Here is a 27,309-nt window from a genome sequence, read left to right on the forward strand (position 1 = left end):
ACCGGAGGCGCTAAGTGGTAATATTTTTTCTCTATTCCAGATGTGCAACATGACTTTGTGTAAACATACATGCGCCAACCTGCATGATCTCACAGAATGAATATTTATAGCCTAATTGTATATTTTGAAGCAACTAACTCCACTCCTACCCTAAACCTACACACTCTCAACAACGTAAAACACGTAACAGGTAAATAAATGTACAGTCACATGTATTTATTGCAAAAACTGACCAAAAAACAGTATAAAAGTATTAACTCGTGTTGCATTCCAGGTCTTCTGAAGTCATACGATATCTTCATGTGAAGAACAGAACAGTCATTGAAATGATGATCGCGCTCGTTTGCGAACAAAACACACACGCACTCGTTCATTCATATTTCTAATTCAAATGATACACACAAGTTGAATGACTCGATCAGTCACGAGACACACGAGAGCCAATGGCATTTTACAATCAAAGCTGACGTAATGACGCAATTGTGTGTGCAGTGTAGGGGGATAGAATGAAACGGCGTTGATAAACACGCTGAAAAAAAACCTTATGTGTCTTGATAGCACGCCAAAATGGCATACGAATTGGTGTGTCATACATACGCCATTTCTTGAGATCAGTCTGGGAATGGAGAAAAATATTACCACTTAGCGACTCCGGTGGACGTTTCACCCAAAAAGTGCATGTTAACGCACCTGGAGGTACATATTTCAGGTGTTGCAAAAATGTAGGCAGAGTCACGTATTTCCAATGAGCCTGGGTTGGAAAAACCAGGCAACACAACAGTCAAAGTCCCATTAGTTGAGGACCATCCATCTAACCATCCTTTCTCCAAACGCTGGCCATCTGTGGGTCTCAATTCCAGCAGGAAATGATTGGATGAGGAATCGTGGTCTCTCTGACAGGTGATTGGAGGGGAGGGCTTGAGAATGAGGGCTTGGTGACGGCAATCAAAAAGTAAAGTCGTTTCAGAGATGAAGTAAGGGACGAAGATAACGGTTAAGTGAACAACAAAAAACTTGAGGTCAGGAGGAACGTTTTTTAAAAGTTGAACTTCTTTTAACTTGAGTGCTGCGTTTTTAGAATGCCGTGTTGTGCAAAAGACACAGCGCGATGGTTAAAGACGTCCGTTGAGTGTGTGTTTACATTGAAAAAATCTGGCAGCAGAGTCACCAGCAATCTACTGTAATTTTACAATATGAATACTGCGATATTACTTTATGATGTAATTTTATGCTGTATGATGTAATTGATTTTATGATGTAATTGCTTTATGATGTAATTTTACAATATGAATACTGCGATATTGCTTTACAGCTTATTACCGCAAACATGAAATACAGTATTTTCCAGTATGTTGTTTTTTCCCCCCAGTAAAATACTGTCAGGAGAGTCACCAACAATATACTGTAATTCTATTATATGAATACTGTGAAATTACTTTACAGCCATTTACTGTAAAATAAAAACACACACACACACACACATTACACTGCAGTACATTTATGATTATTTCATTTACAATACACTAAGAAATTGTGAGGTAAAAACAACCCATTTTGACATTTTGGCAACACTGCTCTAGGTCAAAAAGGAACTCCAAAATAGGTTGTAAGTCACATGCCAAATGACTACAGTAAAAAGACAGGCAACAGTAATAGGCTAATAAAAAATATTTATAAGACAGAACACTAAAATCACACAAAAATACAGTAAAAGCAAAATGCAGAAAATAAATTGTGTTGTAAAAGTTTATTAATAAATGTTTAAGAACAAATCTGACCAGTTATTTTGTTTATTTTCTATTTTTTCTCCCGCCAAAAAGCACTACAGCCAAAACCATCAGGCTTGAGTGCCAACAAGAAACACACTGTCTGAAAGTCTTACTTAACACTTACATTTAGGAGTAAACGATGTGTTACAGTGAATTGACAGGATTTTCCCCTCTCCATTCAGTGTGCTTATACTCACTCTCTTCACTCTTCAGTTACAGCTTATCATCACTGTTCGACTGATATGCATGTGATATGGTATGTGAGAGAAAACAATACAACCGAAACCTCCAGTTTTAAAAGAGCATTTCCTCGAATTGTCATAAGCGCAGAAAACACAAACAGGTTTGTTTCAGGCGCCGCATTTCAGTTTCAGTTCTTCCTGCTCAGCAGAGTCACCGGTCCAGTTTTAAAAGAACGTGCTCCTCTCTGCAGTCAGTTTCAAAGTTCCCTGTCCTCTCTACTTCCATTAGTTTCCTTCTGTTTTCCACACATATTCCTCTCACGAGCGCCGCAAACACAGATAGGAAACTCGTACTCCTGTGAAACACCCGTTCAGCGCCATTATGCACCGACCCACAATGCATTGTGTACTACAGTATAAAGCCGTAATACAAAAATATAGATTACTGTTGAAAATAGGCTGTAAATTGACAGCAATTACTTACCGTGGAAAATATTCCTCAAAATGCATTGTTTTCTACAAAATGCTGTTTTAATGGAGTTAAAGGGTACATAACACCAGTCTCGTGTTAATCTTGAGTAAATATAGAGTAGTATTGCATCCTTCATATCTCAGAAGAGTCTTTAGTTTTATCAGATTTATAAAAAACAGATACGCTGTACCGATTCTTTCTGAAAACAGCCGAAAAGCTAGACAAGAGCTAAAGAGACTCACACACACACACACACACACACACACACACACACAATACATCATGGCATTATCCCTAGATAACTCTTGATTCACTCTACGTTGATGTTGTTATGCACTTATGCAGCCCAACAAAACACACATTTGATGCAGTTTCACTCACCGCCTGTGGTTTCCACTCATGCCCGGGAACAAACACACACACACTTGCAGAGCTCCGGAAACACAAACTGCATCCACTGTCCCCTTAACGCTGGGTTATTTGTGAAGCTGAACAAGGTTATCTTTCCCTCACACCATAAACACACTTCTTTAGAGACATTATTGATTTTGTGTCTAAAAACAAAATGAGAGTGGCGCCGACGGCTCCTGTAACCCGAACGAAGCTCGTTCATGGGCAGCTCTTGCTCTTGCTCTGGTTGATGTATGTATGTGTGTGTGTGTGTGTGTGTGTGTGTGTGTGTGTGTGTGTGTGTGTGTGTGTGTGTGTGTGTGTGTGTGTGTGTGTGTGTGTGTGTGTGTGTGTGCGTGTCCGGTAGAAGAACTTTCAGAAACTTGTTTGAATCCTGAAGGAGTGTATTTGGCACAGAAATACTCTGTCATATATCCAACAAATTTTTTTTTTTTACATTTTGGCCATGTTCAGCATGACAATCAACTCTTTGGGTGTACTCTCACTAGGCACTCTGAACCGTTCCTGAGCACGTTTGACCCCCAAAGGCCGGCTCGTTTTGACAAATGTGAGCACTCCAGTCCGTGCTCTGGCGCGGTTCGTTTGGCCGGTCCTGGACAGCAAACACCAAACTATTACTACTTGGATACACTTTTCTATTAAATCAAGTATATTTAGGTTCAAAACGGTTCTGGTTCTCACCTCATTGATGAACATTAATTGTAGTTTGCAAGTAAAGTCAAATTCAGCTGCCTCCGTAATAATCTTCTGATACGTGCTGTATTAATCGCTGCGTGGCATAAGTGGCATAAATCTTTTAGGCAGCCTATTAGCGAAAGCGCATTTCTTCCTGTCTTCTTTTTCAAAAAAAAAGTTGCATCGTGAATGACGTAAGCGTGCTCTTACTTAATGCCAGTGCACTCTAAAATGTTGGGTCAAATATGGACTAACCCAGCAGTTGGGTTGTTTTAACCCAGCGAGTGGGTTGTCTTTAGCAAATATTTAACCCAACCGTAGGATTAAAACAACCCAATCGCTGGGTTAAAACAACCCAATCGCTGGGTTAGTCCAACAACCCAACAACATTGGGTTGTTTTTTACTCAGAATTTTTTAGAGTGTGAGAATAGAGACTATTGCGTTCTAGACCCTTTAACAGTAGCCCGGATGCCAGCTGAACTCAGCCCCGCCCACAACATTTGAGCTTGGGCAGTTCGGTCTGGCCTCGATCCATAGAGGAGTAATTATGGCTGAACAGAAACTGTTCGGACCAATAAAATCATCAGGGCGGACTTTAGACGATGATGGACAGATGATCAACAGTAACGTAATCATCCTGAATTTGTTCGAATCCTGAACGGAGAGCTTGTTCGTATCTGCATTCACCTTCACTATTTATCTCATAAATTATGATCATGCTGGGTAAGTGCTCTGTGTTAGAGGTCTTCATGGGGCACCCGAGACCCGTAGACCGGGGATCCGACCCGGGACCCGTACGGGTTTGGGTCTATATTTTAAATAGTCAGCCGGGTCCGTTTAACGTTGTAGCCTATGTAATATGTCAATAGGACTCGGAGAACACCTGGCCGTGATAGTCAGCACGGCTTGTGTGTTTTATAAAACTTACAAATTGCTAAATTAGGATGAGAAAAGTTAAGCCGGGAATAAGGTTTAGAATTTTTTTTTTTTTTAAACACAAACTCTCTTTCGCTTTCGCTCGCGCTCTCTCAGCCGTTTAGAAAGTGGGATTTAATGCATGCGCACAGTAAATGTACTCAGGCAACAAGACCTCAGGTGAACAGTCACATGAACGTTTTCTGTGATGCTCAAATTGCGTAAAAAAGCTCAAATTTCAGGTTGCTCCAGCTAACGCGCGAGTGCAGTCTCAAGCGCGTGTCATGTTTTTATGGCAACCCGAGCTCCAGCAGGGACTGTAACAATAATGTGAATGAACCGTCTTGTTTGAGCTTTTTTCAAAAAGATTGAAATCGTTATTAGTTCAAAAGGGCAAACAGTCAAAGTTATTATATGCGGGTTAACTCGAGTCGAAATGCCCTGCTGTAAATCCGTCACCATGACATAAAGTGGACTTTTACAGCTGAAATGATGAGTGAATCAAGCATTCTTGGAACAACAAGAGAGGAATATTGTAATACATCACAAATCAGGTACAAGGAGGGAGACGACGGCTATAACGGTAGGTAGGCTGAGACAAAGTTATTTTTCGCAGCTTGTTTATTGACTTATTAAGAGCAGTTTATAGTGGAATATGAGATAGTCGAGTCTGTGTCTTCCCGCTGGGTTCGGTTCCAGCTATTAAATAATAGACGGGTCCATGTCGGTTCCGGGTACTATATTCTCAGGGGGGGAAAAAATGGTGTTTGGGGGGTAAAATGTGTGTTATTTGGGCAAAGTTGCCTGCTAAAATTCGCATTCCTGGGTCTTTAAAAACGTGGACTTGGCAACACAGTGCAGTTGAGTTCTGTTGACATTTGACAACTAACGTTATGCGTCGCTCCGTTGCTCTGATTGGTTGTAGGTCTGTCCAATTGAGGTCTTTCCTGGTTGGGTTGAAACGCCCCATAATCACAGCCTAATGGAGCAGCATCAGACTCATATTCTGACTAGAACTGAGTATGACCACGTCAGGCTACTTTAACAGTGTAAATAAGTCTGAATGCATGAAATAGCATTAGAATTTACCAATTATTTTACAGCAAGTTTTTACAGTGTAGCTCTTCTGTGGAACAGCCCCTAAAACCGTGTCTACACCAGGCGTAAGTGGGGCGACACGATGCGTCAAATGCAGATCGAACCCATTATAATCAGCGATGCTGTGGATACTAGATGTGGCGCAACGCAACAGGACAAATCCCAGACAGTGGATTTGCTGTGCCCCGTTCTATTTCCCGCTCTCACTTCTTCTGACACGAGGGACACATGGCTTTGCAGCGGCCGCTTGTCACTTGCAGTGTAGACAGAATCAAGCTGTTGCGGTGCGCATCCGGTCACATCCGGTGTAGACACGCTGCAAGACTTGTGGTGTAATAATGTGCTCTGATGGATTACCTGGAGCACAAATAAACAAAGAGAGGAGCAGTTTTGTTGAGCATGTTTCATTTCTACACCTTAAAGACAGACAAACAGAAATGAAGCGCTGACTAAACCTCTAACCCACCAACTAACCAATCCTCTCTTCCTCTCGATGAGCTGCTCTTTCTTCTCTCTGGAACCCAGAATGTTCTGAGAGAGCTATTTTTGTGGCTTCGTCTCCTTCTTATTTCTTTCTTGTTTAGACGCCTGTTTTTCTTTTTCTTTCTTTTAGTGTTTTTTTGTCTGCTGGTTGCTCCACATCAGAGATGAGCAGAAGGCTCTTTTGTGTTTGCTCTGCCCTGAAGGCATTCATGTTGCAAGACAGATTAATAATTACAGACTACACAACAGTCAGGGAGAAACAATTTCTAGATCTTTTGATGTCAAACATGAGAGAGACCAAAATTACACAGAAAAGAGGCCATAGAAAAGAAAAAAAGGTCCCCAACTTTTTTTTTTTTTTTTTTGCATTTGTTTTGTTTTTAATTTCCTCTTATTGTTATGTCTGCCTTGTATATGTGCACTAAATGAGACAATAACTAAAGAAGGATGTCCTTCTCATAAATCATGAACGGATTATATATATATATATATATATATATATATATATATATATATATATATATATGTATATATATATATATATATATATATATATATATATATATATATATATATATATATATATATATATATATATATACTGTCAGATCAATCACGTTTAATCGCATCCAAAATAAAAGTTCACATCCAAAAAATGCGTACTGTGTTTAATTATGATGTATATTTGAATACACACACATGCATGTATATATTTAAGAAAAATGTGTTATAAATAAAAAATTTATATTTATATATAATATAAATTATATATATATATATATATATATATATATATATATATATATATATACATGCAAATATTTCTTAAATATATACATGCATGTGTATTTTCACCAATCAGGCATAACATTATGACCACCTTCCTAATATATGCTATGCAGCCCCATACGCAACAAACTGTGATGAGCAATTTGAGCTCCAGTAGCTCGTCTGTTTGATCGGACCACACCGGCCAGCCTTCGCTCCCCACGTGCATCAATGAGCCTTGGCCGCCCATGACCCTGTGGCCGGTTCTCCGCTGTTCCTCTTGGAGCACTTTTGATAGAGACTGACCACTGCAGACCGGGAACAGCCCACAAGAGCTGCAGTTTTGGAGATGCTCAGACCCAGTCGTCTAGCCATCACAATTTGGCCCTTGTCAAACTCACTCAAATCCTTACGCTTGCCCATTTTTCCTGCTTCTAGCACATCAGCTTTGAGGACAAAATGTTCACTTGCTGCCTAATATATCCCACCCACTAACAGGAGCCGTGATGAAGAAATGATCAGTAATATTCACTTCAACTGGCATAATGTTATGCCTGTTCGGTGTATATATACTACTTAATAATGTTGAAGTTGAATATGTTAAATTTATTATATAAATGAAATGTATGTATGTATGTGTGTATAATTTATTTTTGTGTAAAATATTATCAGTTGTATTATTATAGTTATAGTTATTATTACAAATCATGATTAAATATGTGTTGAAACAAACAATTCATCACATTAAATTTCCTCTTTGTTATTGTTCAGTCAGTGGCTTTATGGATGCGCTGGTTAACTTGTTTGATGAGGAACTAATATGTAGTTTCACTGGCCCCGGTGAATTGTTCTCTCAATGAAAAGTAATTACCGCAGTAATTACACCCGTTTGAGGGAGGGCGAGATGTGCCTCACACACATCCTCACATGCACGGATATAGACAGTGAAAGCAGGTTGACAAGCTCTTTGTAGCAGTCTGGCTTGCAACTGACAGCTCTTTTGGCGGTTATGTCTCAGTGTTGTTGTCAGACATGAGTCTGAGACGCTGTTTGTTTTGCGTCGACACACATTTGCGCGCTGAAGTTTTCTGTGTGAACATAAAACACTTCCCCAATCAGCTGATAAAAAAAATTGTATAAAGCACAACATGATGCTTTTATGTGACCTGTCTTCCATTTTAGTTATGTTAGAGCACATACAACAAGACTGAGTTTCACCCGGTGCTCTTATTCCTTAGATTAATGCTAGCACATGGGTATTCATGTGTAGCAGTCACAGGGTGACCCAGTTTGTGTGTGTTTTATGTGGTAGGGGTAAAGAGGAGCAGCTGGTTCGTCTTCGGGACAGTCAGAGACATCAGGCCCAGCAGGCTGAGAGTGCACTGGAGAACTTTAAGAAGGAGGTGGAGCTCAGCTCGGAGAAGACCTACGCTGACATGAAGCAACAGGTGAGTCGAGGGTGACGCGACACTCTTGCGTGATAGCCAGAAATGTTGAATATTACGATCTGATATGATTTCTGACCTGTAAGGTTGCCAGAATAATAATAATACACTGTGTTAATAGGCCAGAGGAGAACTGGCACCCCGACTGAGTCTGGTTTCTCCCAAGGTTTATTTTTCTCCATCACGCCCTGATGGAGTTTGGGTTCCTTTGGTCGCCCTTGGCTTGGCTTGCTCAGTTGGGGACACTAAAATTCTTAAAATTCACTAGAAAGTTATTCAATTAAGTATACAAATAAAATGTATTTATTAGGTCTTAATTAATTCTATAAACTATAATAGTGTTGTCAAGAGTACCGACCACAATACCAAATCGGTACTGAAATTTAAAAACTTCAGTGACTCTTTGAGCGCTGTTGAGCCGAATCGTAAACACATCTGACTGGCCATTGCGCTCAGACGTTCATCAAACATGTCTGTGATTGGCTACTACGATCAGCGCTTCACAAACATGTTGTAAATATACATCAGTGACGCTTTTCACTGAGCGCTTACACAGATACACACAGAGCGTTTGAATGCAGGTGTCTATCAGCCTACCAGTCCGCTGTGACCTCTGCTTGTGCTTTCAAATGCTCCCGCTTTCAAAATACTTTCAAACACTTCCGTGTTCTTTCAAACCGTTGCCGTGCATTGATCATTGTAGCCAATCACAGGCACATCCGATGAGCGCGTGAGCACAATGACCAGTCAGAGGTGTTTACGATTACAGCTCAACAGCGCTCGAAGCGTCACATTTTTAACATTTCAGTACCGATTTGGTATCACGGTCGGTACTTTTGACAAAACTAAACTATAATACTGATCTGCCAACATTGACGCTCTATGATAAATTAAAATAATCTGATAACATCAATGTTTTCTCCAGAACGACTGTACAGCCGAATCAAATTTTGTTGCAATATTGTCCTGTTTGACACTGTGAAGCTGCTTTGAAACAATCGTCATTGTAAAAGCGCTATATAAATAAAGTTGACTTGACTTTACACTGTGTCACAAGGACGTGGAGGAGAAGTGCAAAGTCAAGCTCACGGGAATCAGACTCTCAACCTGTTTACTGATCCACTGACACACAATCAGACTGAAATCAATACGCTTAAATCAGATATTTACGCATCCTCCATAGGTATGTTTCTAGGCTGCTACAATAATCACTGGATTTGAGTTGATGGCATCATATATTTTGAGATTATAGCTGTGATCCACACTAAAAATTCGATTTTCGAACATTCAAACATTTTCTACTATTTTGCATTTTGAGTGCGGATCACAGATATATTATTAAAGTTATTAAATAGATTTATGCACCAAAACAGATTACAAGTATGAGGCGAGCATGGTGTAAATGAACCATATTGTCATATATTTTGAAAAATATCCATTGGAGTCCTGCTTTACTCCACTGCATCCCATACTTTGCATTGCTCTTGGTGATCTCAGGCTTGGATGAGCTGCTTGGCCATGGAAACCCAATCCATGAAGCTCTCTACACTGATCTTGAGCTCATCTGAAGGCCATATGAAGTTTGGAGGTCTGGAGCTATTGACTATAGGATTGCTATAGAAACTAATCTTTTTTTATCAATAGTCTGAGTAACAGCTCTGAGTAGGCTCTCCAAATGATCATCTCGTTCTGATGAAATAAGAAATTTTGTGGGCTTTCTTGACCAGAACAAACTGCATTGTGGCAGCAGACATTAGGCTGCAAACCATCTGACTATGTGAGACGTTCTTTCACTGATAACTCTGAGTAATTGAGTTCAGGATGTGTTTGGCCTGTGGATCGTTCCAGGGAGTCCAGACAGCAAGCGATCAGTAATGCAGACGAGATCATAAATCACATCCCCTCGTTCAGTCTCACAGGATATCACTGCATTCCCCCATATGGGCAGAGAGCATCTCTCAGACGACAATTCATATCAATGAAAAGCTTCCAGCGTGACCTAATACAGCACATGTGCAGGTTTCAGCAGGCTCACATTGTTCGCTGATCTCTCTCTTAAAGGGGACATCTTATGCAAATTTCACTTTTATAAGGTGTTTGAACACGAATGTGTGTCCACAGTGTGTGCAAACAACCAGCCCTATAATGGTATAAATCCACCCAATACTTGTTTTATAATCCATTATCAATCTCTCATACTGCGGTTTCATTTTTTTAATAAAAACATTACTAAGGTTCTGTTGTTGATGTACCAACGAATGTACGAGTCTCCATAGAGTCCCGGCATCCGAGCCATCGAGGACACTGGTTGAATTATATATGGCACTTCATATTTTGTGACTGTTTGCAAATTTCCTGTCTAAAATGAGCTTTCTAGAACGCTGTACGGCTACTATGGTTAAAGTTACCATCGCCTCTGACTGTATTCACAGAGACTAGAGCTGTGTCGTTAGTTTGATCCTGAAAACGCTCGCCGTCTGCGTAATTCATGAACACACATTAATATGCGTTGTATAGTCAGGTGACTTTTTTACATTCCCACACGAGCACCTATACAACAGTTTATAAAATTATAGATGATAGATTTATAGGTATAAAACAGTACATGCTAGTCGATAAGTGTATTCACTAACCGTTCTGAAATGTCCATGTGCGTCTAAGAGTCTCTCATTTGTGTCCGACTCCAGTTCAAACATAAGGCTGCACTCAGGGCCGGCGCTAGCCATTTAGGTGCCCTAAGCACAAATGCTTGGCGCAAATAGTATAAGTGTATGAATTTTATGAAGTATGAATTTTAAAGTGCACGTTTTAAACTGCAAATAACCATGCATAACTGCACAGTAGAAATTACTCAACAGAGGGACTACATCTCTATAAAGAGTCCATTCTGCTATTCTATAGAACTATATTAAATATTTTCACTACCATCAGTTGTCAGAGGCCCTACAGAGGCACACGTCTACATTTCCTAGCTGCAAAATCAGCTATCAGGTCATCATATAACAGCCACGTCCCCATTGATAACCACAAGACAAAATATTCAGGGATTCTACTGAAAACCAGAGGGAGACTGGCACAGAGATTCCCCTTTTTCTCTACTAATTTGGTCTAGGCCTATGTTTTGAAGTACTTAAATTGTCCGGTTGTAATTGGTTGCAATCACTATGGCACATCCAGTTAGAATGCAATAAGGACTCTGATGTTTCTTCTGTAACATTTATTCTCCACCATAAATCGGGGCAAGTTTGTGGTTCTGAAAATATACATACACATTGGTAAATAACAATATACAAAAGGATACCAATAGCAGTACACATAAATAATGTGTAATTATGATAACAATGGACAAATAACAGTACAAAGTACTAATCTGTTACACATGCAATGAAATCCGAATTTACTAGCCTATTTATTGTCATGTAGGCTAGGCTTATTTATCATCATGTAAGATTCCTGTTCTGAGCAGGGCTTGAACTCGCGGCGTAACGTCATTAGCGCCATTCCGGCTGCCTTTATGTAAACAACATAACGGTGCATTTACGGCATACACATTTAGCTCGCGAATGTACAACAAAGCATATAGCACTCATGGTAATTATATGTAAACATGTCTTGTAAATAATTATAGTACAGAGGAATACTCGTTCTCCATCCGAATTGTCTATGCACGATTGCGATAGATAAGGATCTATGCTACTAATACTTTCAGTTCCCGGTAAACTATGATTTTAAACAATCATAGTACATTATTATGTACACATGACAGTCCTTCACAACAGCCTATATTACTTTTGTATTGCTTTTGTATATTAACATGCTTTTAGAAATATTTTATTTGTTATTTATACTGTAGCCTATTGTGATGATTTTTTCACGACCCAGATTTTTTGGTGCCCCCCCCAAGCACTTGGTTCCCTATGCACAGTGCGTGATGTGCGTGTGCGGAGCGCCGGCCCTGGCTGCACTCCACACTAGTTATTTCTGACATGTTGGCTGAGTGAGATTCGCCTGCTTTGTCGTTGATGGAGTATCCGAAGCTTGGGTAAAGGATCCGCCCTCTTCAATTTTGAGCTAAAAACAGACACATTCTGGGGACACCAGAGAATTACATTACATCTTGCGAAAAGGGGCTTAATTTGTCCCCTTTAAAAGGCTAAATACAACAGTATTTTACTCCATTGTCTTCCTCAGCTGGCTTAAAGGGATTGTTCACCCTAGATGCATATGACATTATTCTTTCAGACGAATAAAAGTTGAGTTGTATGTCAAAAGTCCATAAAAGTGCATCTGTCAAATAATGTGCTCCACACGGCTCTGGGAGGTTAATAAAGGCCTTTAGAAGTGAATTGATGCATTTGTGTGAGAAAAAATATCCATACACTGCAAACAAATGCTTTTCTTACTTAGTATTTGTGTCCTGTTTCTAGTCCAAACATCTTAAAATTCTTAAAACAAGAAGTATTTACTAGACAAGCAAAAATAATTGACTTTTTTGGGGGGAAAATAACTCAAAGTTAAGAGAGTTTTTGCTTAAAATAAGCAAAATAATCTGCCAATGGGGTAAGAAAAATAATCTTAATTCAAACAGAAAACAAGATAATTTTTTTCACCCCATTGGTAGATTATTTTGCTTAACAAGACAATAATTTTTACTTGTCTAGTAAATTAGATATTTAGACTGGAAACAAGACAAAAATACTAAATAAGAAGAGCATTTTTTGCAGTGCATTTAAAACTTTATAAAGTAACGTTTTGGCCGATCGCCTTCCGTATTGAGCTGAAAGTGCAGTTCAAAGGCTTACGCCACAGATACGCACGTCAGTTGTTGCGTACGCATCTTTTCCACGGAAGACGATTGGCCAGAACTTTTATTAAAAAAGTTTTAAATATGGATAGTTTTTCTTACACAAATGCATTAATTCACTTCTAAAGGCCTTTATTAACCTCCCAGAGCCGTGTGGAGCACGTTATTTGACGGACAGATGCACTTTTATGGACTTCAATAACAGAGCAACAATCCCTGCCATAATAAAGCTTAGATTAGCCAGGACTTTTAAATATAACTCAACTTTTATTCGTCTGAAAGAATAATGTCATATACACCTAGGATGACTTGAAGGTAAGTAAATCATGTGCTAATTTTCATTTTTGGGTGAACTATTTCTTTAAGACAGCTGATGAAGACAATGGAGTGAAACTCTGATTGTATTTGCCTGAAAGAAGTGGTGTGAATATACACACCTAGGATGACTTAAGGGGGGATGAATCATGGGGTAATTTTCATTTTTGGCTGAACTAACCCTTTAAGAACACCGTCTGCGATCGCTGCCACTGATTGGTATTTCGATGAGCAAACAGGTCTCATTGTTAGTCATCAAGAATTGTTACTCATCCCGACATGCAGTATGACTATTTGTACATTCACCATTTCCATCATAACAACAGTTCAGTGTGTGCCCCACCAGTCGGCATCAGCACTGCAGACACACATCCCATCCTGCGCACAGATGCTGGAGCGGGCCGCTGCGGCGCCACACGGGTTCACTGCCACAGCTGCGGCCAATGTGTGCACAACCAAACATTCACACTATAGTTACCTAGCTGCTGAAAGCCTCTTATTTAGGTTTATATAGCCAGCACATCACAAACATCATCGTTCAAAACTAAATGATCCAATCAAAGTTAGCTCGGTTTACTTTCTTAATAAATATTACTGGTTTTGTTATGAGTAGTTCACGTTATTATAAAAAAAATTGTCAAAAACATACCGTACCACTCGGTGGAAACAATTTTTTTTTTATGAAAACACACGCTTTATATGACGTAAGATTGTGTTAATTTTGTTAAAAAGTCTTTACTATTACTTTGGTAAAAAAAAAAAGTTGCTAGCATAATGGGTTAAATTCTTTACCGAAGATATTTTGTTAAATAAAGCGATCGGGTTGATGTGCATGTTTATATGTCACAAGCTTTAAATGGGATTTTTTGACGTGCACACACTGCACAAAAATACAGAGTTTCCCGCTGTTGTCACATACTAACCACCCTCCTTTTCACTGTTTAAAAACAAGTTGAATTTTTATCTATTTTGAGTCCTAATTAGAATCTCTGTGCCTACTTATATTTATCAAGCATTAAAAACGGCCCATTCCCACTCCCAAGACAAGGCATTTGTAGACGAGAGTCCGTAGCAAGGACTGATGGGACAACGTTGTCCTGCAGCACTTCACAGACGATGAATAGAAGGAGTATTTTAGATTGACACGAGTATCATTTACGATACTATGGGCCCTATTTTAACACTCTGACCGCACGATCTGACCGCACGGCGCAGGTGCACTCTGATTCCACTTTTGCTAGTTTAACAAATGAAAAAACGGTCAGCGCTCCAGGCTCATGATCTAAAAGGATTGTGCCTCGTCTCTTAATGAGTCATGGGTGTGTTTTGGGCGTAATGTGAAATAAACCAATCAGAGTCTCATCTCCCATTCCCTTTAAAAGCCAGTTGTGCTCACACAATGACGGATTCACTGTTGACATGAGGAAAGACTAAACGCTATTCCAGAGAGAAATCCTTTATTTTTAATATTTAAAGTGTGTGTGTGTGTGTGTGTATGCGTGCGTGCGTGCGTGCGTGTGTGTGCTGCTGTGCATCCCTGTATGTGTAATAATCAGTGTGTTGTGCTCCGCCTATAGGCTCATATTACTAACACACTCTTTAAATAACACTAAAATACTGCACTATTGACTTTAGAGCAGGTTTGTGTTGGTCAATGGCTCAGTCGTTTTCAGTTCCTCAAAATAGCAACGCTCCAACAATGCTCCTGAACACTCCTGGTTTTCAGACCAGATGCCCATGGGGGAACAGATGAGCCAGTGCATTTGATATTTACACAACGTGGAGCTGGACGTGAAAATGATCACTGCGTCGGGCTGAAACTACTGGGATCGCATTGCACCGGGTGTATGATGGGGCCCCACATTTAACAACAACTCATTCCATGCGTCAAATGTCATTACGCCATTTCTGCCTCATTGTACATGCACTTTCCAGTTTCAGTGTTTTATCTGATCAAGTGTTTACATGTCTTATTGAATGGATTGGAAAAGGTTTAAACCACCCCTTATAACCCAAATTATTCCGATTGCTGTGGTTGACTTTGCTACTTACAAACAGATTACAGTGTCCATGTAAACGCAGCAGTTGTCAAGTCTTGCCTCTCTTTCCCTGTGGTTTTCTTGCACTACACATACAACAGAGAGAGATACTCTGATGCATGTTTAGATAAGTCAGTAACAGCTGGTTGTTCATTTTTGGTAAATGTGGTTTAACTAACTGAATTTTGACCTTTAGTAAATTTGGTTTTATAATGCGGTTGTCACTCACGTGTGTGTGTGTGTGTGTGTGTGTGTGTGTGTGTGTGTGTGTGTGTGTGTGTGTGTGTGTGTGTGTGTGTGTTTGTAAAATATCAGGACACAAATGTGTGTAATGACATGGGTATGACAGGTTTTACAAGGAGAGGGTGAAATATGAGGACATTACCCATGTCCCCGTTGAGAAAGTAAAAATGCTGTGTTGGGTAGGCTTAGGAACATGGGCAGTGTGTGGGGATAGAGTGTACAGTTTGTATGGTATAAAAACCATTATGTCTATGGAGAGTCCCCACAAAGATAGTGAACCAGACGTGTGTGTGTGTGTGCGTGCATGTGTGCGTGCGCAGAACAGCCATAGTGTGTACATAGCCAATGGAACGCCTTGATGGTTGGAAGTCAGTCGGAAGTAATACCCAGAAATGGATGGAGCACAGCGTTATTTCGTGTGTTCTTCTCCGTGTTTATGTATGATCAGAAATGACGTGAGCTCCCACAGGATGCTTTAACCAGGCTCGCATTAAGTCATGTCGGCACAGTGTGGGCAGAGTTCCTCTGCAGCGTTGCCCTGGGCAGACTGTGTGTGTGTGTGTGTTTACTAATGGTCATGTATTTGTGGGCGAGCGTTAGGGGATCCTGTATCTCTCTCTGGACTCCGAGCTGCTGCCCACATCCTGCTCATGTTCTTTCTGATTCACCTTTCTCTTTCCACCCCGTGTCTCCAGCGACCATCGTGTGTCCAAGATTCAACCCACATCAAAGTGTTTAAAACTTTTCTCCTGCCACCCCCTCTCTTTCTCTTCTCTGCTGTCCATTTGCATTCATCTGTTTATAACGGCATCACAGAAAGGAAAGTCCTCTGGATAATGGGACATGGCCTTGACTCACACATACTAAACTGTAAAGCGTATATTCAGCCAGCTAAGATATTTAATCCATTAGGCTGATCATGAATACTAGTGTAGTGCTTAATGCGTGCCGCAGAGAATATACTAGCTACAGAGTTGCTTACCTAGACACACAGTAAAAAATGGCAGCTGTGGAAGCCAAAAATTCACAGTAAAATATACAAGCAGTATTTTTTTTTTTTTTTGTATTCCCATTATATGCTCCAAAAAGACAGAAAGGCAATATGGCGTTAGAACAACACCAGGGTGAGTAAATGATGACGTCTGAGCGCTTTTTGTTCAGAGCGATAATAATGGTGTTTCCGTGCCTGTTTATTGTAATTTATTGCCGCATTGTTGAAACTGATTATGAGCTTAATCACATTAGGTGCCTTTACATGGAGCATGGTTTAAAAGTCCAATCCGAATGAAATTGCTCCATATAAACACCTCAATAGGAATAAAAATGGCCAAACCTTGGCCATTTTTCAAATTTTTTTGAATTTGGTGCCTTCTAGACTGAGAAAAGACAGAAAATTTATTTTTGTCTCATGGGGATGAAAGACCAATCAAAGCCACAACTACTGGATTACTGTGACTGAGTAGGAGAAGACACTACAATTAAAAACTGAACGTGTCTGTTCAATATAACGATCGAGTTGCCGTCTGAGTCTCACAGCACTAACGCTGCAGGAGTCAGATTACATTTAATGTCATAAATGAGCTGAGCTCTCGTGATGAGAGCTGAGGAAATCACGACTACACTCGCGGCATACATTCACAACGCGAGTTCAGTCTGGCGCGTTTAAGTTCATGCCTTTGCAAGCTTAACTTTCACAGAAATTTATTTGAGAAGTTAAAAGACTTCCATTGCTCACCATAGCTCCGTTAAAATGAGTGCCTGTAGCTGCGAGCTGAGCTCTGAGTGTGATCTCCATCCCCCATGCGTGGGTTCAAAACATGCGGAAATGGCTCCCTCTGCTGGCTGTAGTCTTTAGCCTTTGGCCAAACATTCCAAAGATGACGCAAATATCGTCAATTTACGTCATGGGAGGAATTTTTCCAGAAATAAAATGCATATATCTCTCGTCTTAGGGGGATATGAGGGGGGAAAAGCACAATCATTTGAATATACTTCAGGGTTTCTACTGATACAAAGTCATATGCTAATCGCTGAAGAAACCCTTTAAGATTGAAGTATTGTGTTTACATGAGGTAAAATTTAATTGCAATATTGTCAAATCCCATTATAATTATGCATGTGAGCGTAGTCGTTGTGACTCTTGTATGCCCTTCTCATGAGGAGCGATGTTTGTGATCTGGAAGAAAAAGATCTCAGTTGATAATACTATACAGTATACTGTGTTATAATTATAATGCTGCCACATTGTTTTCTGATTGCAGATGGAGAAAGTAGAGGCGGATCTGATTCGCTCTAAATCTCTGCGAGAGAAGCAGTGTAAAGAGTTCAGTTTCCAGCTGGAGGAGCTACAGCGGAGATACGAGCAGCAGGTCAAATCCATTTACATGACATTAAGTGTGACTAACCATTTCCTTTTGGTAGAAAATATAGATGAACAAATCATTTGCTCAGATTCGAGCGTTATTACAATGAGCCACACAGTGCATGTTCAAATGAGATGATTGGATGGGCGGTCGCAGGTTCAAATATAGGTTTGTTTTCACAATTTAAAATCCCTTATCATGTCATTGCATTCAGTCTCCTGTTCCACCTGATTAAAAATCTAATTTGTTCTCCATTTAATCAAAGTCCAATCAACTGATAAGATGCTACCTGTGTAACCTTTTTATTGGCTGACAGGAATGTGTTTGTTATCTTCAGTGCAATCTTTTTTCTTTCTTTCTTGAAAATTGTGAAATATTGTTCGCCTCATAATCTTATCACATTGCTATTTGCATTGAAGCACATTCTGTTGTCAAACAATGGATTTTAGGTAAAATGATCATTTTAGAAATGGAACCGACCAGGCATAATATTATGACCACCTTCCTAATATTGTGTTGGTCCCCCTTTTGCTGCTAAAACAGCCCTAACCTGTCAAGGCATGAACTCGACTTGGTATCTGGCACCAAGATGTTAGCAGCAGATCGTTTAAGTCCTGTAAGTTGTGAGGTGGGGCCTCCATGGATCGGACTTGTTTGTTCAGAACATCCCACAGATGCTCGATTGGATTGAGATCTGGGGAATTTGGAGGCCTAGTCAGCACCTCAAACTCATTGTTGTGCTCCTCCACATACCACACACCTATAGCAATGCCTGTTGCCAAAGAGACATACTAAGTTGAGTGCATGCAAAGAATTGCAGAGAAAATGGTATTACAGATACAGCCAAATGGTTTTAAAGTTAAAATTGGAGGGAGGAGAAGCAGAAAAACAGTCACCTAGGTGATTACTTGGTAGTGATGTCCCTAAATGGCTTGGGCAACCTGAGGACATGAAATTGGTGCTGCTTACTAAGTTTCGAGGTTCGTAAAGCTTCTCAGCGCATGATCTAAATAGGATACTTTGTGTGGGTCTCACACTTACAAAACGGCGCATTATGCTGTATTTGTTATATCTATTAATTTCTGTGCATATTATGTCTGTTTGGAAGATATTGCGATAACTATAGTGCATTAGTGAGCAGACGTCACAGTTCTGTCACTGAGGTGGCAGAAAACAGCGGTAACAAGTGGAGAAAAACATGCGAGATCCACAGAGAAAACAGGTCTTGTGCCTTCGCATGTCAGAATTGTAATGCAATAAGTCTTCATTTTTACAGAATTCTGTCATCGAAGACGCTCTTTAAAGCAAAATATTTTTCACCCTGAAATTCAGCCGTTAAACACGATTATTGTAAATCTAAGTTAAACTCACAGAAGGAAATCCCATCGACTAACAACCTCGTAGCCCACAGTCAGGCTGTGTTTAAAGGTTTACAAGTTATTGTTAAAAAAAAAAAAATATATATATATATATATTTTTTTTTTTTTTTTTCCAGAATCCGATTGTTGCAGTCTATAAAGATTGCAAAGACAAACAACCTCTTTAAAAAAAAAAAAAAATCTGTTATCAAATAATACAAATCTAGTTAAAACATTCATGGCAGGTTTTCCATGTTTTTCACTAAATCGACAGCAAAATATTATTCAAACATTTTGGTTTCTGAACCAGTACACCCCCATCAGCCAGGGAAACCTCATTTTGTGTCGCTCAAATCTTTTGGAAGCCTCAAACTCTTCTACATATTACTCCTTCATCAAAGTTCAAAAATTCAAGCTAGCGGGTATGCAGCTAGGTTAGCTCGGGGACGGGGAAGAGGCTTGTGAAAGGGGAAAACAGGCATCGATGCGCCTTCTTTCCTAGTGTTTCCTGTGGTGGTCACAGCTAGCGGCAGACAGGTGGTTAGTGGGGAAGTGTTTGAAACATGTTCCTATTGTTCCCACCCGCGTGGTCAGACGTGCACTGAGGAATCATTCACAGTAACACCAGGAACAGGAACATACCAGGAATACATTCAGCATTTGTTTTGTGTCGAACGGGATGTTGAATTTTGATAATTTAACCTAGGATTATTAAGTGTAGTGGTAAAAAAAATCTAATAAATATATAATTGTCATAATTGTGAACAGCACATAGGGAGAAAATATTGATTAGCATGTGCAGGTTGTCTGGCTATCACCAGACCAAGCTCAGTTTAAGATTGAACATTGGTCTGGGGAGTCTGCTCTGTATTTCCTTCTGCACAAGAGGAGTGATCAACAAGCATTATTCAAATAATTCTGTACGTAATTTGATAGTCCTTCAACCAATCAGACCACAAGAGGCGTGATCAACGGGCAACGACCCATTGCTTCTCTATCTGTCATCGTGTTAAACCCACCAATAGTACGCCAGGTGGATAAGCTGCTCTGATTGCTTCCCGTAAAAGTCTAACAGAAGCAGTAGAAATGAATGTGCAGGTTTAGGAGTTGCCGGGCGAAATCAAATCGCTGGCCGATCAGGCTGTTTTTACCCAGTCTAAAAATTATCTACATTGTTTCTCACTTTGTTTCTGCTACTGTTATTAAAATAAGGTGCCATCTGCAGCTCTTAATGTGGCGCTTTAGCATCCTTTACCTAAGTTCCTCACTTTAAATTGTAGAAACGGCAAAATGCCATTGGAAAACCACTGCGCTAGAGGGTGACCACCATATGGGCCAGGGAACTACACTCTAAAAATGCTGGGTTAAAAAAAATCAAGTTGGGTTACATGTTTGCCAAACGTGCCGGGTAGTTTTATTTAACTCAACTATAGTTTAAAAATGACTGTATGGCTGGCTTAAAATGAGAATAAAATAAAAAGATGAACAATTATTAACACCAACACACTTTGGGTTAATTTTAAGCCAGCTATATAGTCATGTTTAAACAATAGTTGGGTTAAATAAAACTACCCAGAAGGTTGGGCAAACATTTAATCAAACAGCTGGATTAAAACAACCAAGTTGGATTGAAAATGGACAAACCATTTGATTTAAAATAAATATATATAAACATTTATTTTACATCATATATAAGTCATTTTACATCATAATTGTCTTGAAAATGTCTATAAACGTTTTTTTATTGTCCTAAACTAGGCATCGTATTATATAACTATGGCCTGAAATGTATGTGATTTTATGATATTCACTCCACTCATGTAGTGACTTATTAACTACACAGTATTGTGATATTACAGCAGTCATTGCACTGATTTGTCAAGAGTGTAAGGAATTATTGTTAATGATGTTTAGCCTGTATTCTTCTGAGAGCAGTTTTCAAGGTAAGTTCATAAAGCTCTGCCGGCCAGACCGAGCTGAGATGTTTAGTGCTGCTTTAATGAGTGAACTGTGCTCCGAGGGTCACTCTTAGCTATTCATGTGGACACAAAGAAACATTCCCCAGGATTGCCATCAATTGGACTTTAAAAGAGTGCATTTCTATAGAAGTGTTGTTTCTCTTTGACCTCCTCACCATTTGACGTCATGCCGGCTTGGTGTGCCGACACTGAGCTGATGTCTGAGGTCACAACATGTAGGAAGTCAAGCAGTGTATGACGTTAACATCCCACTCACAACTTTAGAGGCTGCATTTGGGGCTCTCTCCTATCTAGCCACATAAATGATGTCCTTCGGGCTTTCCCTTTTTTCATTTTGCAGAAAATAATCTGCACACAAACAAATAGAAGGAATGGCTCTTTTTGGGGTATCTGTACTCTGAATAATAGAATATATTTCCTGCCACTCTTCTTTCTTCAAACAGAACCCCTACTGAGTGCCTCCTCTCCGATTCGGCGCTGTTTCTCCGAGGGGAGCCTCCTTCAGTCGCCCACAGCCCCATGACCTAAGCGTTGGCGCTCTAGGAGGGGGCGCTAATCACATCTGCCCATTGACAGCAGCCATTCAGCGCTGGCGCTTTAAGAGCCCGGCACCCAGCAGCCCTTTCTGTGACGTTTCAATGTTTTCAATCTCTCCCCCACCCTTCGCTTTCCCACTGTCATATCGGCATATATTTGGCGTGGATTTCCACCCTGAGTCGAAAAAAATTAACTCAGAATTGTCAAAAACCAAAGCCTCGCTTTGTCGCTTGTCCGACAAGTGCTGTGGGACGGGTTTAACCCATCACAGCGAGCTGTATGCTGGCCGTTAAACTAAGGTAATCACTGATCACGGATTATTCATCTGCCATGGCGTGTGCATATTGCAAATTGCACGGTTGGATTGCAGTGTGTGCGAGATCTCACAATCAGTGTGTGTTACCTGAGTTTGTATGGTGTGCTATGAAGAAATCTATCCTATTTCTTTAAGACTGGAGAGTTGCGTCCTTCGGTGGTCCCTGATCAATTAGTTGAGGCTCTTTCTGTTGGCTGGTCAGTTTCGCCCTATTAGAGACGTCTGCTTGCATCCACGTCTGGTTCATCTCTGCAGTGTCGAAGGGCGAAATCGATAAAGCTGGAGGATGAGGAATCTCCTTACCCAAATCTTACTTCAAAATCCACTAAAACTGGGTTGTTTTGAGAGTCTTTTGTGGCCTTGTGCCTGATTGGCTGGGGGAATCTCTATCCCCATTCATCACCTACCCTCAATAGCACCACAGCAGCCTCTAGCTGGCAGGCCAGGTAGGGTGCCGAGCCGCACAATGTGCGGGGATTATCTTAAAAACGGCCGGGACTAGGCCTCTCGCTGCAGGCTAACTGGGAGACGGGGGGCCGGACTGGCCAAGGTCACCATCTCCCGTCCAGATGAGAGCGGGAACGGACCTTGGGAAAACCGTCGGCGCTGCCTCTCATCTCCAGGCTCGACTCACCGCACAGCAGGTTGCAAGTCAGCCAGATAATGCCACTGCTAGCTTTTGTGCTCTTTCAACATTTTCCTTCTTGCTTTCAATGCTTTCCACATTTTTTTTCTGAATAAGAGTTAGCAGGGATGCTGGGCGGATTGGAATATTTTAGACTCTTCGTTTTCCATTTCTGACAAAGCGCAACACTTCGGGAACGGACTTAGAAGTAACAGTAAGTGGTTGTTAAAGTTGCAGTAAATCCGTCATGACATTATGGACAGACAAGAAAACTCTAACTCAATGGATGAATGGGTTTTTTTTTTTGGAGCTGTGTGTTGGAATAAATGGGATTATAGGTAAAGATTTGCAATTGTATAATATCACAGTTTTGCCTCATCGTCTTCTATGCAGCATATGATGATGATATTGGCCACACTTTTAAGCCAATTGTGCCCATTATTTTTTTCTAATGAGAGCTGAAAGAGAAGCTAGCTTGTCATAATAAGCGCACAAGTGGAAAGACAACAACATGTGAGGTCACAGCGATGCAAAAACTAGCGCTTGCTTCTTGTGTTGTGAGGCAAGCCGTGAACTTTTTTCTTCGCTGAGCCATGCACAAGTTGTCATGACGACAGGGATGTTCCGCTGATGAAGTCTTGCTCCTTGTTGTCCAATCAGATTGTGGAGCTGAAACTGCAGCATGAACAGGAGCGGACGCACCTTCTCCAGACACACAATGCCGAGAAGGACAGCCTGGTCCAGGACCACCAGCGGGAAATCGATAGCTTGGACAAACAGACGAGGGCCGCCATGGTCCAGCAGCAATCGCAAACCCAGGAGTGGAGGAAGCGCGATGCTCAGGTAGGGGGTCTCCTCCTTTCCGGCGCTTTCTGTCACTATTTTGTTTGTCTAATCAGGATAATGTTATAATTGATGGTTATTCTATTACGTTTTTCTACACTACATTGCATAGAAAATAGTTTTGAAGGTACTTTTGTAAAAAAATGCATTTCGCACACTTTTTCGCAACAGTGTTGTCATGTTTAGTGTGCTGCGAAAAAAAAGAAAGAAAGATTACATTCGGAAAAGCTAACTTTTTGCCCATTATTTTTATGTGCAACTTTCCACTGCGGGATTTCATTGAAAATGTAATCATTTTCATTGAAAAAGCGGCTGAAACCACAGGCTGCCGGATGAAGTAGGTACATTTCCCAGCCCATTGTGGCTCTGGCCTTTTATTGGGAACCGTAGGGTGCATTCTTCTTTTCTTGGGATGTTTATTTTGGGGTTAGTTGTCTGTGCGCCACCACTGAGTTCTACAGTTCTGCTTGCTTCGCTGCGGTGTAGGTAGCATTTATCTGCTATTAAGCGTTATTCTCTAATATTTGAAACTGATGCAACAGGCATATGTTATTCAGAGAGTATTCATGAGCTCTATAGCCATAAGACCTCCATTTTGGTCATCAGCGGGTTTCTGGTGCCTGTTGTGCCAAGTGCCCCGTCCTCCGCTTCCCTCTCCAGCCTGGCTATCGTGAGATCCCTGTGGGAAGCCATTTGATAGACTAGCCCCCAACTGTGGATTCAGTGGACTCGTCAAACCCCAAGATTAAATGTAAATTGTCAGCATGGCTAAACCATATTTATTGGCTCCTAGCTAGAGAAACAAGTTCAGAGATGTTGGCGCCACACAAGACATAACATTACATGAATGTTAGAGAAAAAGTATGGTAATGTCTTGCTAATATTAAAATATGATGGGGGGTGGATCTAGTTTGAGTGAAAGTTGTTTTCTCTTCATCAAATGGAAACAGACATTTTTAGTGGTTCGATATCAATGATCAATTATCTCACTAAAAACTATTTCAAAAGAGTTGATCAGTGCTGTGTTAAACAAGGATGATCATGCTATACAAACACTGAATAATAGCAAAAATGTAAGAAATGAGTGTCATAAGAAACTCAGTGTTGTTGAGCGTGGCCTGATCCAGTGGACATGTCCTTCATCAGCCTGTAGTTGGCACTTGAAGGAAGAGGTTTGTGGTTTGGCCGATCTGTTTCTCATCTGTGATTCAGTGATGCAGTTTTGGCCAAGTGTACATCAAACCTCTACGGCCCAAAAATCTCCATTCCAAATAACTCGCTGAGAGCGAAACTCAACTCACGGACTTGAAAAGATCGCAGGAAACGTTTGCAGGAATATTGACAAGTAGAGAGCTGATGAAAGTTAATGCTATTTATGAAGCAAATAACTTATTTTTAACCTCAACCATCAGAGACCCAAGTATTGATATTGATGATGTATTGAATAATGACTTTCGAAGAGTGCTGAAAAATTTGCAATGCTGGACTTTTAAGGTTACAAAATTTCACCGCTGTAATAATTCAGTATTAATTTTACTTTCTTTAGAAGCCTAAAATTTGGAATAGAAAATCTCAGAGCAATCCTCTGAAACTCTCTAAAGCTTTAAGATCCTGGAATATTCCTACACCCCTCTTACATTTCCGAAAATTTAATTAGGCTGTGATGAATATCACTTGGAATAGTTCATCTATGATTTACTGAATGAGGACTGTTATGGGAAGCGCATCAAAATTGTTGACTGTATGACCCACTGTTGCACGTTGGCAACATTACAAAAATCTCAAAGGCTTAAATTATATTCTCACTTTTCCACCGGTGGCCCCATTAGAGCAAGAGACTTCCTATAGGATGCTCCGCATATCTGTTTAGTTGTTGTAATCAGCTCAACATAACGTTATTAATAATACAAGCAGTGCAGGCTCTGAGTGAGTGATTTAGAGAGTCAGAACAGCTACAGATGGCTTGAAGAAAACTACTTGGAAATGAGTGTCATGACCACAAGCCAAAACAAGAGCTAAATGCCAATTATTATATGGTTTTATTTTGAAATGCAGTAATTCTGAACAGTTCTGTCTTAATTTCTTCACTTTAATGCAGCATATATATCGACAATTGACTTTTGAAATTGGTTGGTGCCCTTTATATCCAATAAAAAAAAAAGTTGGTGCCCTTAATATCCAAACTTGGAGCACCTGGAAAATGTTTGCTGTGAACTGAGCAGCTCAAAACACTGAGATGTGTCTTTGAATCACGCAGGGTAACTTTGGAACAGACATAGTGATGTTGTTCACGGTCTTCCTTAAACCCTTGTTCCCATGCTGCCCCTAAAATGCTGCCATTACTTGTTGACATTATGGGCTTGAGACTCATTCAAAATAAGCTATTACCCTTCATTTCACAGCTGTCCAGGTAGCTTGGGAACTTCAATAACTCATGAAAATAATCTGAAAACCAGAGTTTTTGATCCTCCTGAGAGTGTGCAATGAGTAATGGATAATTTGTTCTTTATGAAAATCGTGGGATGGCTTGGACATTTGGAATTTGATCCAAAAGTGGGAGGTTAAAATGCAGGGAGATTCAAATAATAATATGTTATGTTCCTGCCTGAAAAGTGAAGCTAAAGCCTTTCGATCGCCCCCCTGGTGGCTGGCTGTATTTTAGATCATAAGCCCCGCCCTCTTCATGCTATCAACTGGGACGTGAGCCAAACTTGAAAATCCAATTACACTTCAAAGATATATATATATATTTTTTTTTCAAAGATGGTTTCGGTTATTTTAGGTAGTTCTTATTACATATGCATATGTTCAAGTGTTCGTTTTCCAGTAAGTTTGGATTTAGTTTGTTATTTGATGCCACCGGGGTGTTAACGTCATGCTTGACAGCTGTGTTTGCGATTGAGTCTGCAGGAAAAAAAATATTATTACCACAGTTCTGTCCATTAACTTTTGATATACAGTCAAACCAAAATGTATTCAAACACCTTCAACATTTGATCACAATATTACAGTTTATTTGCTATAGTTTAGAAAATGGTAATAAAATATGACGAGTTAAACTGTGACAGAACACACTCATCTTGATAATGTCAGCGATAACTTTGATTGAAAGGTGTGTAATGGATTACAATCAACCAATCAGCTGTTAAATTTAAGGACATGATTAGATAATACCAATTTAGCTCAACCAATGGCCAAGCAATGCTTCATTTTGTCCAGTCTGTGGAGTCAAAGGTCACATTAGCAGTTAAAGAGAAAACACTTCAGCAAAACGTGCTCAGCTCAAAGTGTCTGAATCATTTTGGTTCCACAGTTGTTTCAGTTTTACTGGGTACTTACAGATTTTTGTGTATAATATACACAAGTCACAGTTTGCTTTATTTTGCTCTCCTTCACAGTCTCCTTCATAAGTGACCTATAGTGTCCGGCACACACTAGTAAAACATTATATATGCTGTCTGAATCTTTTTTGGTTTGACTGTACATTTTCATTATTAATTCTCTTAATGTATGCTCATTTAATTTCATGTAATTAGATATCAGCCAACATTAACTCTAGATATGTCATTGTCAATTAAATACTATTATCTGTTCAGCCCTACTCATTACTTCACATAAAAAGTATGCTATTAAGTTTCCTTTTTTTTCAAATATAGTGAATTCTGATT

At 40.0% G+C, this 27,309-nt stretch overlaps 1 protein-coding gene across 2 annotated transcripts in view; it reads left to right on the plus strand.

Annotated features, from left to right (window-relative positions):
• The window catches only part of cep112 (centrosomal protein 112), a 299,282-nt gene that overhangs the window by 87,958 nt on the left and 184,015 nt on the right, over positions 1–27,309 (plus strand). For both annotated transcript variants that reach the window (XM_067424733.1, XM_067424741.1), the window contains exons 18-20: positions 8,087–8,222; positions 17,882–17,989; positions 23,459–23,641. In XM_067424733.1, the coding sequence (XP_067280834.1) occupies positions 8,087–8,222; positions 17,882–17,989; positions 23,459–23,641 (427 nt within the window). The remainder of the gene's footprint in view (positions 1–8,086; positions 8,223–17,881; positions 17,990–23,458; positions 23,642–27,309) is intronic.

This window comes from Pseudorasbora parva, chromosome 2 (assembly GCF_024679245.1).
Source record: "Pseudorasbora parva isolate DD20220531a chromosome 2, ASM2467924v1, whole genome shotgun sequence".
Lineage (NCBI taxonomy): Eukaryota > Metazoa > Chordata > Actinopteri > Cypriniformes > Gobionidae > Pseudorasbora > Pseudorasbora parva.